At 55.7% G+C, this 12,527-nt stretch overlaps 1 protein-coding gene across 1 annotated transcript in view; it reads right to left on the reverse strand.

The window, feature by feature from the left end:
* Positions 1 to 12,527, reverse strand: part of PTPRU (protein tyrosine phosphatase receptor type U) — a 77,084-nt gene that overhangs the window by 27,319 nt on the left and 37,238 nt on the right. The window contains exons 12-15 of the mRNA XM_028114028.2: positions 11,228 to 11,501; positions 10,520 to 10,556; positions 9,636 to 9,774; positions 3,011 to 3,168 (exon numbers count right to left, since the gene is read on the reverse strand). Coding sequence (XP_027969829.1) covers positions 3,011 to 3,168; positions 9,636 to 9,774; positions 10,520 to 10,556; positions 11,228 to 11,501 — 608 coding nt within the window. The remainder of the gene's footprint in view (positions 1 to 3,010; positions 3,169 to 9,635; positions 9,775 to 10,519; positions 10,557 to 11,227; positions 11,502 to 12,527) is intronic.

A 12,527-nucleotide genomic window follows, 5' to 3' on the forward strand; every position in this document is an offset into this window, starting at 1 on the left:
CACAGCAAGTAGAATGGGGGTTGCCAGGGGCCAGGAAGAGGCAGGAATGGGGGGCTACTGCTTCATGGGAACAGAGTTTCAGTTTCACAAGATGAACAGAGCTATGGGGTTGGCTGAAGGTGATGGTCGCACATTATGCATGTCTTTAATACCCCCGAACTGCACACTTAACAGTTAAGATGGTAAATTCTACGTTACGTGTATTTTACCACACACACCAACACAATGTACCATTTGCAATGGAAATCAAAAATACAAGGGACCTGAGGGTCCATCTAACAAAAGATGTGCAAAGTTTTATGGAAAAAATTACCGAAAGACACTCAAGACCTAAATACATAGGGTGATATATATCCCTTCCACGGATGTAAAGACAATTTCATAAGATGTCAGTTCTCCCCAAATTGATCTGAACATTTAATACAAATCCACCCAACAAAGTTTTCCAAGTAACTTAAAAAGATGATTCTGAAACGTATGAGAGAGACAGGCGCCTGGATGGCTCAGTTAAGCATCCAACTCCTGATTTCAGTTCTCAGGGTTATGAGATCGAGCCCCACATCAGGCTCCATGCAGAGCGTGGAGATTAAGATTCTCTCTTTCCCGGGGCACCTGGGTGGCTCAGTTGGTTGAACATCTGCCTTCAGCTCAGGTCATGATCCCAGGGTCCTGGGATCGAGCCCCACATCAGGCTCCCTGCTCCGCGGGGAGCCTGCTTCTCCCTCTGCCCCTTACCCCACTCATACTCATTCTCTCTTCCTCTCTCTCAAAACCATAAAATCTTAAAAAAAAAGATTCTCTCTTTTCCTGTCCATCTACCCCCTCCTTCGCCCTGCTTGCACACAATCCCTCTCTAAATAAATATAATGAAATGTATGAGAAAGAGATTAAGAAAAATGTAGCCAAGACATTCCTGATGAGGAGCAAAGCCGGGAGAACTTGATGTACCAGATACAAGACTTACATAACTCTAGTAATGAGGCAATCAGGTATCAACAGACACAGGAATCACCAAAGTGGCCGATCAAAGGGAACAAGGAGCCAAAAAACAATCCACAAATATATGGAAGCATGATCCCTGATGAGGGTGGCTTTACAGTCAGTGGTGAAAATACAAACTGTAACAGAAGCTGGGACATGAGTTACTACAGAAAAATAAATAAAAGAAAATATAAAAAAAGAAAATCCTTCATCCCTATGACACACGAAAATCAATCACAGAAGGGTAAAGATTGAAATGTGCAATGCAAAAATATAAAAAGGTTTAGAAAAAAGTAAAAAATATTTTATGACCCTGCAAAGGAAGCGAGCATTCTTGGAAAAAAACACAAAAAGTAGAAATCAGAAAGGAAAAGACTGATGAACTTGACTAAATTAAAATAAAAACTTGTTCCTCCAAAGACACTATAAATAACCTGCGAAGATGAGCCACAAATTGAGAGAAGATATTTGCAATTCATAAGTGAAAAGTGATTATCATCCTAAATATATAAAGAACTCCTAAAAACCACTAAGAAAGCAACAGAAAACCTAATAGAAAATTAGGTAAAAGGCATGAACAGGCATTTCATGGAAGAAGAACGATGAATGGCCAATAATGATTTGAAAATATGCTCAACCTCATTAGTAATCAGAGAAATGCAAATTAAGACTATAGAGAATTACCATTTTATACAAACTAGTTTGGCAAAAGTGAAGAAGCCTGGCAAATTCTGAGCTTGCCGTGGAGCCGCAGAAGCCCTCGCTCGCTGCTGCTGGCCGTGAGCGCAGGCAAAGCCACTCTGGGACACGGCTCGGCACCGTCTCCCCAAGGGGAGCAAGCACACGCTCTGCAATCCGGCTGTTCTATGTCTCAGATCTCCCGTGCAGATGCATCTGGAGATCCATTTAAGAACATTCAGAGCAGCCTCGTTTGTAATAACCAGAAAACTGGAAGCAAATCAGATGTCGCTGGATGGCAGAAGGGAGAAATCAATTGCAATACATTCATAGAATGGAAAACTATACAAACTACAGCGAAACATCCACCTGGGCAAATATGAGAAACACAACGCTGAGTTGAGAAACAGTGTGATTGCATTTGTAACAAGCTCAAAAAACGAGCAAAGTTACATAATGCGCTGTTTGGGGCTGCATGTACACATGGTAAAACTACTCCCCAAAGGGTAAGGAAATTATAGACACAAATTTCAGGGGGGTTGTGTGTTTATGTGTAAGAGGGGTGTGGGGCATATTCTTAGGGAGGGACACCCAGACAGTGTCCTAATTCACCAGTGTGGCTCAGCCGTGTTTGTTGTATTATTGCTGCATGACTTCCAGAAACATTACCTATTTTCTTTTGTACAAATCAACACTAAATAGAATAAAAAGATGCACGAGGAAGTGATTTATGACAAGCTCCAAGCACATACGGCTGATCCACCGTATTCTTCCTGCATGCTGGGCACAGCACTAACTATAAGATGTACAAATAACAGCCAAACTCGTCTTCCAGTAGACCTACCAGCAGAGATGATCACTGGCCCCATTTTGTACATGAGGAAGCAGACATCCAGAGAGGTTAAGCAGCTTGCCCCAGGTCACACAGCTAAGGGGATGCGAGATGCAAACCCAGGTCTGTCTGACTCCAGAACCATCCTTCTTAGCCACTGGTCCCCTGCCTCTCCCACAGCAGGTGCTCAGCAGGCTCAAGACTGCTCTGGTCCCCTCTGATCATGCAGCGTCACTCCTTTCTCAAAGTCCCCGGAACACTTCCCACAATCAACAGGTGACCTCGCATGCCTCCCCTATGAGTCTGTGTCTAAGTCCTCCATTTTCCTAAAGCTCGCCCAGTGCAGACGGAATACCCGTGCCTCCTATGCATTACCCAGTGCTGGTACCCAGCGGGAGCACGACAGACGCTTCGTTTTGGATTTGGGGTGTTACAGAACCCATCGAAGGCGCTCGGTCCTCCTGGCTCAGGTGTGGAATCCCAGAGCCACGGGGAAGGGCGGGAGGGCCAGGCACTCACCTCGGGGGTTATAGCCGTGCGTGTCCATGAAGGAGAGGCCCAGCCGCTCATCCTCCTGCAGGGTGCTCTGGTCCGTGAAGCTCCGGTCCACAGCACTCATCATGTGGGTCTTCTCCTGACGGTAATTGGCGGTGGCTTTGGTCATGTTCACTGGCTTCCTGCAGGGAGGGGTTGACAACAGACACACATAGGTGCTGAGCTGGGCCGGACAACGCCCAGAGGTGGATGGGGAGGCCCAACAGTCAGGGGGCCTTGAGGCCAGGGGACATTCTAGAAGCGTCTCTAGATACCAAGAGGGCTCTGCCTCTATCCTTTGCTTGGCAAACCCAGAGCCGCTGCCTCCCCACAAGGGACTAGGCAGAGTCCCTGTCCTGGGGACCCTTGCTGAGAACAAGGGATGAAGCCCAGCAGCCTCGGGCTGGGACCTGGCCCCTGTCACTGGCCTGGAGGGCTCAGGAAATGGGAAGGATAGTCACTCTGGAACTATTCTGGTGTCACAGCAATCACCTCATCCAAACTAGGAAGATGACTGCCCCAGCTCCAGCCCCAGCACGCCCGCAGAGCCATCCTCCTTTCCCCCCATCCTCACCGAACATGTGCCCTGAGAATCCCTTTTCCCCACAATGGGGGTGCACTATGCTCCTCCTTCATGGCAGAGAGTCTGGCTGCTGCTCAGCCAGTACTCAGGAGTCTTCCTCCGGGCAGGGAATGAACTCCGACTGGCTTCTTCCTATCCCCAGAACCCCCAGGATGGTCCCACCATGGGTCACGTTAGACAGGTACAGAGATCCATACAGGGCCCATATTCCTGCCACGGCCCACCAGTCCATCCAGCCACTGGAAGCAGCAGAGGGAGAAAGCAAGAGGCCCAGTCCCTCCTGAGAGGCCTGGTGATAGGACCCTAGACAAGGGCCCTGCACAGCCCAGGCCTCCAGCCCAGCTCTATAGATGAAGATGGCAGTCTGTGACTCCAGAGGACTCAGAGGGACATGGGAGGAAGAGCAGGGGTGTAGCTCCATGACCGAGGGGCTGGGCAAAAGGGAAAAAGGGAATGACTTGGGACCTGTCTTGAGACTGCAGTGGAGTCAGGGGCCCAGTCACAGGGAAGGCTCAAGATAAGACAGCCATTCACCCTGATGGGCCCTACAGCATGCAAGATGGGGGGTAGACCCAAGAGAGGACTTCCAGGTTAAGAGGGCTCAGGAACCTTGACCATCGGTGGAGATAAAGAGGCTAAGGAAGGGATCTTCCCAGACAGGCAAATTCTAATCACTCTGTCCTAGTTCACGAGCTGTCTGGGGCAGGGGAAGACTGGGTGACCCCAACCACCAAGCTCTGGGCATCACCCTCACCATGGCCCAGGGCAGAGCCGAGGACCCCCTTGGGGGCAGGTGAGGAGAAGCCTCTGTGACTGTGATCTTGACCATCAACACAAGAGAGAAGTGGAGGGGGAAGGAGGGAAGGGGAGAGAGGTGAGGAGGGGGCAAGGGAATCAGGGAGCTAAGCGGGTGGGGAGAGGAGAGACAGTGAAGGGACCCTGACAAGGAGGGAGATGGCGAAGGGGACAGAGAGAGAGGGCGGGACGGGCAGACACCAGCATCAGAGGGAGGACAGACAGAGGGCCGTGGACAGAGGACGGCAGTCAAGCTGTGCCTAGAAGGCAGTCTCCAGTGGTGTGCCCCAGGGCTCTGTTCCCTGCCCAGGCCTCTCGGTTCACGGGGAAGAACTACACACACCAAGCACCCAGCTCCACAGAAGCCAGAAGCCAGAGGGACGGCGAACACTGCCGGCCGCAGCTGATCAGGGTGAGAGTCAGCAGAGGGAGGGCCATCGGACACTTGGAAAGGTTCTGCGTCTAGGGTCAAACATTCACTGCACAAGTAGAGAGGGCGGGACAACCGTCTTGTCCGCGATTTCTGGAAAAGCCCAGCTGGAGGCTCCCCCTGAGCCGACGGGGTGTGGTTGCTGGAAAAGCTGGTGCGACCCTGGGTGATGTGGATGCAAGGAGAGGGTCCAGGAGGAGGAGGTGAGAGACCCCCGTCCTCTGGGCTGTCCTGGGGCCCCCTGAGCCTGCTCTGCTAGGAGGGAGAACAGGCACGGGTGCAGGGACTGTTCTGGAAGGCTTGCAGAGTCAGAGAAGACGGAGGCAGAACACGGAGGACCATCAGGAGACCAGGCAGTCGGATGGGGCCTGGGTGGTAACCCCAGCTCTGGCACTTCCTGTGACCTCTGACCAGTCCCTTCACCTCTCTGAGCCTCGGTCTCCTCCTCAGTAACACGGGAGGGATGACAGTGCGTGCTTCTTGGGGTCCGAGCCCAGAGGAAGCGCCCAGAAATGGTGGGTCTGAAGAGCCTGGGGCCGCCCGGCTGGAGAAGGGGCTCGTGCTGGCCCGAGAGCTGTGTGCACCGTGGGGACAGCTGCCAGGGTGGGGACGGGCCTGCCCCGGACACGCACACACACGTGCGCGGCTGTGGGCCCCAGAGAGGGACCCGCGAGAGGCCCTCCACACCAGGAGGCCGACACAGGGCCCAAGGGGGCGGCGCGGGGCTACTTACGGGTAGTAGGAGTAGGCATAGTGGTCCCTCCTGGCAGCATGCAAAGAGAAGAGCACAGCTGGGCCCGTGCTCCTGCCGCAAGGTGGGCCGAGGGCAGCACCCAGTGGGCAGGGAGGGGCCTGGTGCTTTCTGTGCTGGGGAGGGTGCTGGCCAGGGACTGGACGGGTCAGGAGGACCTTCCTTGTCCCAAGGGCTGGCTGGGCTCAGTCGCTGAAAACCAAGACCCGAGGCCCCTTCTAGAACCTTCCCCAAGCCTGCTGCTGCGGGGAGGAGGTGGTGGGGAAAGGGCCTGGGGAAGCCGAGCTTTCACACAGTCACACAGGCATGGACACAGAGAGAAATACACACACTTGTGCCCAGGGCACACTCACACATAAACAGACACACTCATGTGGATACACAATCACGCACAGACACCCTCCCTCATGTGCTCACAGGTGACCCTGCTCTCCCCTGCAGCCCCACCCCTCAGTCCCAATGCTGCTCACACCTGCAGGCCCCTCTACCCCTGAGGGGTCAGCCCTCTGCATACACCTGTGCCTGGGAGGGAACCCTGGCTGGGGGGTGGGGGTAGGGGGGAGGTGGAGAGGGCTCCAGCTGGACTCCAGGGCAAAGGTGAGGCCCGCTCTCCCCCACCCAGACTGCCCTTGAGTGTGGGGTCCATCAGAGGAGCCGGGCCGCCCCCTCTGGGCACCCAAAGCATGGCTTGGGTCTGATCCCACTTCGCAGGTGGGGAAGCTGAGTCCCAGACAGTCGTGGTCCTCCAAGGCCTCTCTGGGGGTCAGGGGCAGAGTGCAGACGCCTGTCCCAGGACCCTGACCCCCAGAGCCAGCTCCCTCCTGAGGCCCCATCCGGGCACATCCAGGGGTCCTCCATTCACCTGCCCCCCACACCACCCCATCAGCAGCGACCCCAGGGAATAGCCTTCCACGAGGGACTCTGCAGACTGGGGGAAGGGAGGGAGAGAAGAGTGGAAGGGTGAGGCCCAGTGAGGGCAGGAGAGTGGCTGGAGGCCACACAGCATGTCTCCTCTCATCCATCCCAGGAGAGAGCGGAGGGTGCAGGCCCTGTGGCTGGTCACTGGGGCCCTGAAGAGGAGGGATGGCTGAAGGAATGGCATTCTGGTCTCAGCTGTAATGTCAAGATTTTCAAGAGCCTTCCACAAAGACTCCCCCATAATTGCCAACTCTATTGTGTCACCTGTACCCTCCCTCTGCCCCCCACCCCGGCACCCTGTTCTTTTCACAATCTGTAATTACGCATCCGTGCTGTTTCTGGTTTAATGCCAGGCCCCAGCACCAGCTACAAAAGGTGGTACCCTTGTCTCTTTTGCCTACTGCTGGCTCCCAGGGCCCAGGACAGAGCCCAGAACACAATGATCCCCCAATAAATATTTCATTGAATTAAGTAATCAATAAAGAGGGAAAATAAATAAAAGTCCTCCACCTCTGCGAGTGTCCATAGCCTCCTCCAAACAAGTGAGATTAATAATGACCCTGCCCAAGGGGCCGCTGTCAGCCCAGCTCCTCCCTGCTTCCCTCCACCTGCTGAGCTGGGAGCTGGCGGCGGGGGGGCGGGGGGGGGGAGTTCAGGAGGACCCCACTCCACTGGGCCAGGCCCTGGGGATGCACAGCCGACAGGACAGAATTTCTCTGCCCTCACGGAGCTCTCATGTCCAGCAGGGAAGAGAAACAATTGAGCCAAGCACTCCAAGTTAAGTAAAAAAAAATGCAGGGAGAAGAAAGTACTATGAAGGCGAAGGATGGGATTCTGGAAGCAGAACAAGGGCTACACCCGGCCTGGGGAGTTCCCCAAGGGCAGATGCACCCAGGCTCACTGTCCACCCGGGCAGGGCAGGATGGGGAGCCTGACCACCGTCCCCCTGGCCCCCCCATACACTGTCTCTCCACAACCTTCCTCTGACAAGGATGCACAGGGTGGCAACTGGGTATCAGCCGTCCCTCAGCAACCGCCTGACCTGCTCTGACACCCCACAATGCAGACCAGGGGAGCCCTGAGGAGCATGGTGGACCCTGAAGGCCAGGATAGGATTTAGGGGGATGCAATGGGGTGCTAGAGAATGCAAGTGAATGGCTTTTAGAGGAAGGAAGGAAGTCTAGGGGGATCCTAAGGGCTTCAAGGGTAGCCTGGAAGGGTTTATGGGGGAGCAGCTGTGTAGAGTGCAGGGTTTCCTAGTGAGGCCCCAGCAGTATCTCTAACCCATCCTCTCCTGGGCCCAATGCTCTGCAGAGATGGGTGACACCCTCCCCTTGGCCAATCCTCTCTCCTTGAGGATTCATTTCTAAGGCCTCAAATACTACCTGCAACCCCCCAAAATCTGACCACTCCCCTACAGCACTCACCATCTGCCCCCCTCCCCACCCCACCCTACCTCAGAGTTAACTTCCAGGTCCCCCACAGGAGAGGACAGGAACTTGCTAATTCTGGGCACCTACTGTGCACTAGACATGGTGAGGCCCTTCACATCCCCGGCCCTAAGGAGCCCGGGTTTTGTAGTCAGGACTGGGTTCAAGCCAGGCCCTGTCACTTACCAGCCGAGTGACATGGTCAAGTCGTTCAATTACAGTTTCCTCATTTGTGAGAAGGGGCTCAGACCTGCTTCATGGGTCAGGATCCAAGAAGGAAGTGTTCTCTGATGTATCCTGAGTGCTAGAACAGTGCCTGGCACACAGTAGGTGCTCAATAACTAATGTTCTAATGGGTGGTGTGTGTGAAGCCCTGGGCACACAGTAATATTCACGAAATGATGTAGTTTAATTTATCCCAAGAAGCTGTGTAGGGACTAGGGAAGGAAAAAAATCAGCTTCATGCCCTGGAAACCCTACCCCCGGACTCTCTGGGAGAGTCTCTCTCTGCCGGTGCCTGGCCTCAGGAAATGCAGCCCTAGCCAGTCCTCCCTCATCCCCCTTGGTCCTACTTAACTGCTCCTGGCAGCCCTGAGATCCAGCACCAGCCCAGAAGCAGGTGCGCAGAGCCCAGGTTGGGAGAGGGCGCCCTGGGTGACCTCGGGCAGGTCCATGCCCCCTTGGGGCCTCAACATCTCCACCCTTCAATTATGGTGCTTGGACCAGTGTCCTGGGGCTGCCTGGTGGGGAATGAAGTGGAGGGGAGGGGAACCAGAGTGGTCTCAGAAGCCTCCACCCCTGCTTCAACCAGAGGCTCAGCCTTCATCTGCTCCGTGTACTGGGCCTCCTAGGGGAGGTTTATTTGGTGTTCTGAAAACAGGTTCTGTTGCTTTAAGAAGATTTGAAAACCACTAGACCAGATGTCCTCGAACTACCACGCAGCTCTCACCTCCTGGGCTCGGAGCCTCTACAATTCTAAATTCTGAGATTCTTAGAATCCCAAATCCTGGATTTCTGAAATTCTGAAATTCTAAGTTCTGGATCCTAAGAGGTGCTGGGACTCATGCTGCCCACTGCAAAATGCCCTAGGAAAGGCACCCCTCAGAAGCACGCCAGACTTTGAAGGCCTGGGGGATGGGAGGAGCGAAGTCTCCTCTGAGTCATGGGCCCAGGAGGATTCCACAAAGATCAAGAGTAACAGGGTCCAGGGCAAGCTGAGCCCAGGGAAGATGGGGCCCAGGAAGAACCATGGTTCAGGGTCCTTGGTGTGAAAAGGAGGGAGCACCACCCCCACTGCTCAGGGTCAGCACCACAACCCCAGGGTCAGGGCAGACAAGTCGGCCAAAGGTCTGCAGGGGGCTAGAGATTCGAAGTCAGGTTACCTCCACACCCTCCCCATTGGAACAGCCCATGCCCACTTCCAGCACAGGTCCTTGGCAGCAGGTACGCGCGCCCTTCCCTGGGTAGTGGTACCTGGCACCAGCCAGACCTGAGCTCCAGCCAAGCCCTTCCAGCGCAGCTTCATTTGCAGAGGCTCTGGCTTCCCACTTCCTGGCTTGGGCCCGTCCTCAGGCTGGATGCCCAGGTTGGCAACCTTCCACACTCACCAGACAGCTGCCCTCCCAGGCCCCAGCCACTGCTCCTCTCTGCCCACCAGGCTTGTGAGGGAGCCTTGCGGGAGTCATGGCACCGGCCTCACTCACCCCTTACGAATGATGATAATGATGGCCCCCAGCAGAAGAATGAGGACAGCAAGTCCCCCCGCACAGATGCCCAGGATGAGCCCCATCTCCTCCGATCTCTGGGACACCTCCAGGGGTCGCTTGCTTTCCTTGCAGGCAGCTGGGGAGAATAAAGCGGGACAAAGGGTCAGAGGGGAGATAGGGACCACCTACCCACTGCCTGGAGGAGTCTGAGTCCCAAGGAATATACTAACACATGTGCACAAAGACAACTACCCCCCATCCTCAGCTCATAGGCAGCCTTTCAGTCCAATCTGCCCCTTCATCATCCTTACAACTTCTGCACCCCCGTAGACCCCATTGGGAAGAGCTCCCCTTTCCTCTCTACTTTCTCAAATCCTCCCATCCTTCAGTGGACAGGGGATGGAGGATGTCTGGGGCCTTCAGACTCACCGTCCTGCCCTCCTGAGAGGCAATGGGGGGAGAGAATTATGTACTTAGGACCTGCTGAGGGCATCTCAGGATGGGGGACCAACCACATTCCCTGTCTACACTGCAGGGCCCACCTCTCCCCCACCACAACAAAGGGGGCAGATACAGAATCCAGAGCCAGTGCCCAGTGCCATCACCCCCACGGCCCAACCATAATGGCTCGCCCTCCAAAGACCTGTACCAGGCCTCTGCCAAAGCCACTTCTGTGACCATGACAAGAGAGACAGAGGTTAGTCCTACTGCCCAAGGTTGGAAGAAGGAGCCCTTCAGGTAGGACAAATGGGGACCAGGAAGGGAACCCAGACCACCCTCCCCTGCTCCCACAGCTCTGGGAGCTCAGGGCCCACCCCCCCAAGAGCCCAGAGGGGAGAAATCCACTGCTGAAGGCCAGGAAGGAACCCAGGGGGGCTTACCTTTCCTGGCGATGCGGATGCAATTCAGCCGGGTCTCCTGGAGGCAAAGATGCGGGTCTCAGCACCACCGAAACCCCGACCTAACCCTCCCCAGGGGTATCCTTTGGCAGCTTGTCTTGGGCCTGGTCAGGGCTCAGCCAGTGCTCACTGTGACTAGAGACACCCCTCCCGGCAGGAAGGCCTGAGGGGGAAGCAGGGGGGGGGAGGGGCCTGAAAAGAGGGCAATGACTTAGGAAAGGGGAATGAGTTCAGGGGGAGCAGGGAAAGAAACAGCGTGGGAAGGGGGCGGCCAAGGGGCTGGTTAAGAGGGGAGCCTGGGGAGGAGAGAGCCCCCAGAGGAGGAGCCTGGAGAAGGGTGGGGCTTCCAGGAGGAGGTGGGTGGTGGGCCTCAAGGTCTGGGGAAAGCAGGACCGGGAGATGGACCCTTGGGGAGAGAGGAGCCTGAGACAGACACTAGGGCCTCAGGGAAAGGGCAGGGATAGACTAGGGAGGGGGTGCTTAGACGTAGAAGAGTCTGGGGGAAAGGCTCAGGAAGGGGAGATGCTCTAAGAGAAGGAGGCTGAGGTCAGGAGGCTCAGGGAAGGAGAGTGGGGGTTCTGGAGAGGGGGCGGGGCCGGGGAGGGTCTCTGGCCTCCTAGGGGGCTGCTCAGAAGGCTCCTCCGAGGGGTCCCCAGCCTATCCCCATCACAACCCCTGCCAGTCCCTCACCCCCTTCAGGTGGCTTGTTGCCTGGAAGTAGATGAGGTAGGCCTTCCTGGGCTCAAGCGGTGGGTTCCAGAAGCCGCGATAGGTCTGGTTGTCACCCACGGTGAAGGGCATGGCTTCCGGCAGACTGCTGGCCGCAAGTTCTGCCCCAAAGTAGTGCACCAGGCCGCGGGCCAGCGCAGCGTCAAAGGTCAAGGGTACTGGGAAGCAGTCCTGGCTGCCTGGCTCCCGACGCAGCCTCCGCGGCCGCTCCTCCTCCACAATCACCTGGTACACGCTGGACAAGGAGGGGACAGAGCAGTGACCGCAGGGCCAGGGGACAGGGAGAACCATCTGGTGGCTAAGGGCACGGGCTCTGGGGTCAGGCCCAGCCTGGGAATAATCTTGGTTCTGCCTCTTACTCGCTGGACAACTCTCTTAACCTCCCTGGGCCTCAGTTTCCTCCTCTGTAAAGCGAGCGTGATCACAGGACTGTTCCACGAGCTAAATATAAGGAAGGAGGCAAGTTTCAGAAGCAGGCAGTGCCTGTCAGCTGTTAGGACTGTGACGAAGGTGGAAAGAATGTGGGCCCCTCTCAGTGGCACCAAGCCCTAGAGCCCCACCCTGACCCTCCTCAACCCGTGCTCCCATGCCTGCCAAGGACCTGGGGACCCGAAGCCTCGGGCTCCGCCCCAGTTACCTGTGGCTCCCTTTGGGCCTCCGGGAATGAGAGTCAGACTCATCGTGTTCATTCATTCATTCAGAAAGTGCTTGAGCTCAGAAGCTGGGCCTGTGCTCGGTAGGCACTTGGGGATCTAGGCTTCCTGGAACTGACCTCCAGTGGGGGAGACAGCCACTGAGCAAGCAAGCGAGGCCACACAAATCCTGCATCCGGCTACCCTCCCAACCTGGAGGCAGCCTCGAGTCTGCAACTCGGAGCCTGTCACCTCTGGGTCCTGACAGCTAATTTGTGTGCCCTCGTCTGTCTTCCCTCTGATGTGTGTCTCCTGGTCCCGACTTGTGTGTTTCTATTTATTTGTCTCACTTTACTGAATGGCCTTTTGCTGTGAGCTCCTCCAAATCTTCGGTGGAACAAAGCCGAGAGTAAACAGGTGAGTGCTGACAAATTCAAATATTTCTAGTCACAGCCTCGGTCACGTCTTGGCGTGTGGCACCCATTCTGACGGCTGCACCCTGGGAAGTAGGAACGCCTTTCGCTGGCTCTCCGGCTGTTTTGTTCGAACATCAGAGCTGTGCAGGAATCACCCCAGTGCCCTGGGATTGGGCCACACAGGTTCGTCCCTGTCACTAGCGCACGGCAAAC

Source organism: Eumetopias jubatus, unplaced genomic scaffold, assembly GCF_037043125.1.
Source record: "Eumetopias jubatus isolate StellerSeaLion01/CBP00866 unplaced genomic scaffold, mEumJub1_p1.0 scaffold_4, whole genome shotgun sequence".
Lineage (NCBI taxonomy): Eukaryota > Metazoa > Chordata > Mammalia > Carnivora > Otariidae > Eumetopias > Eumetopias jubatus.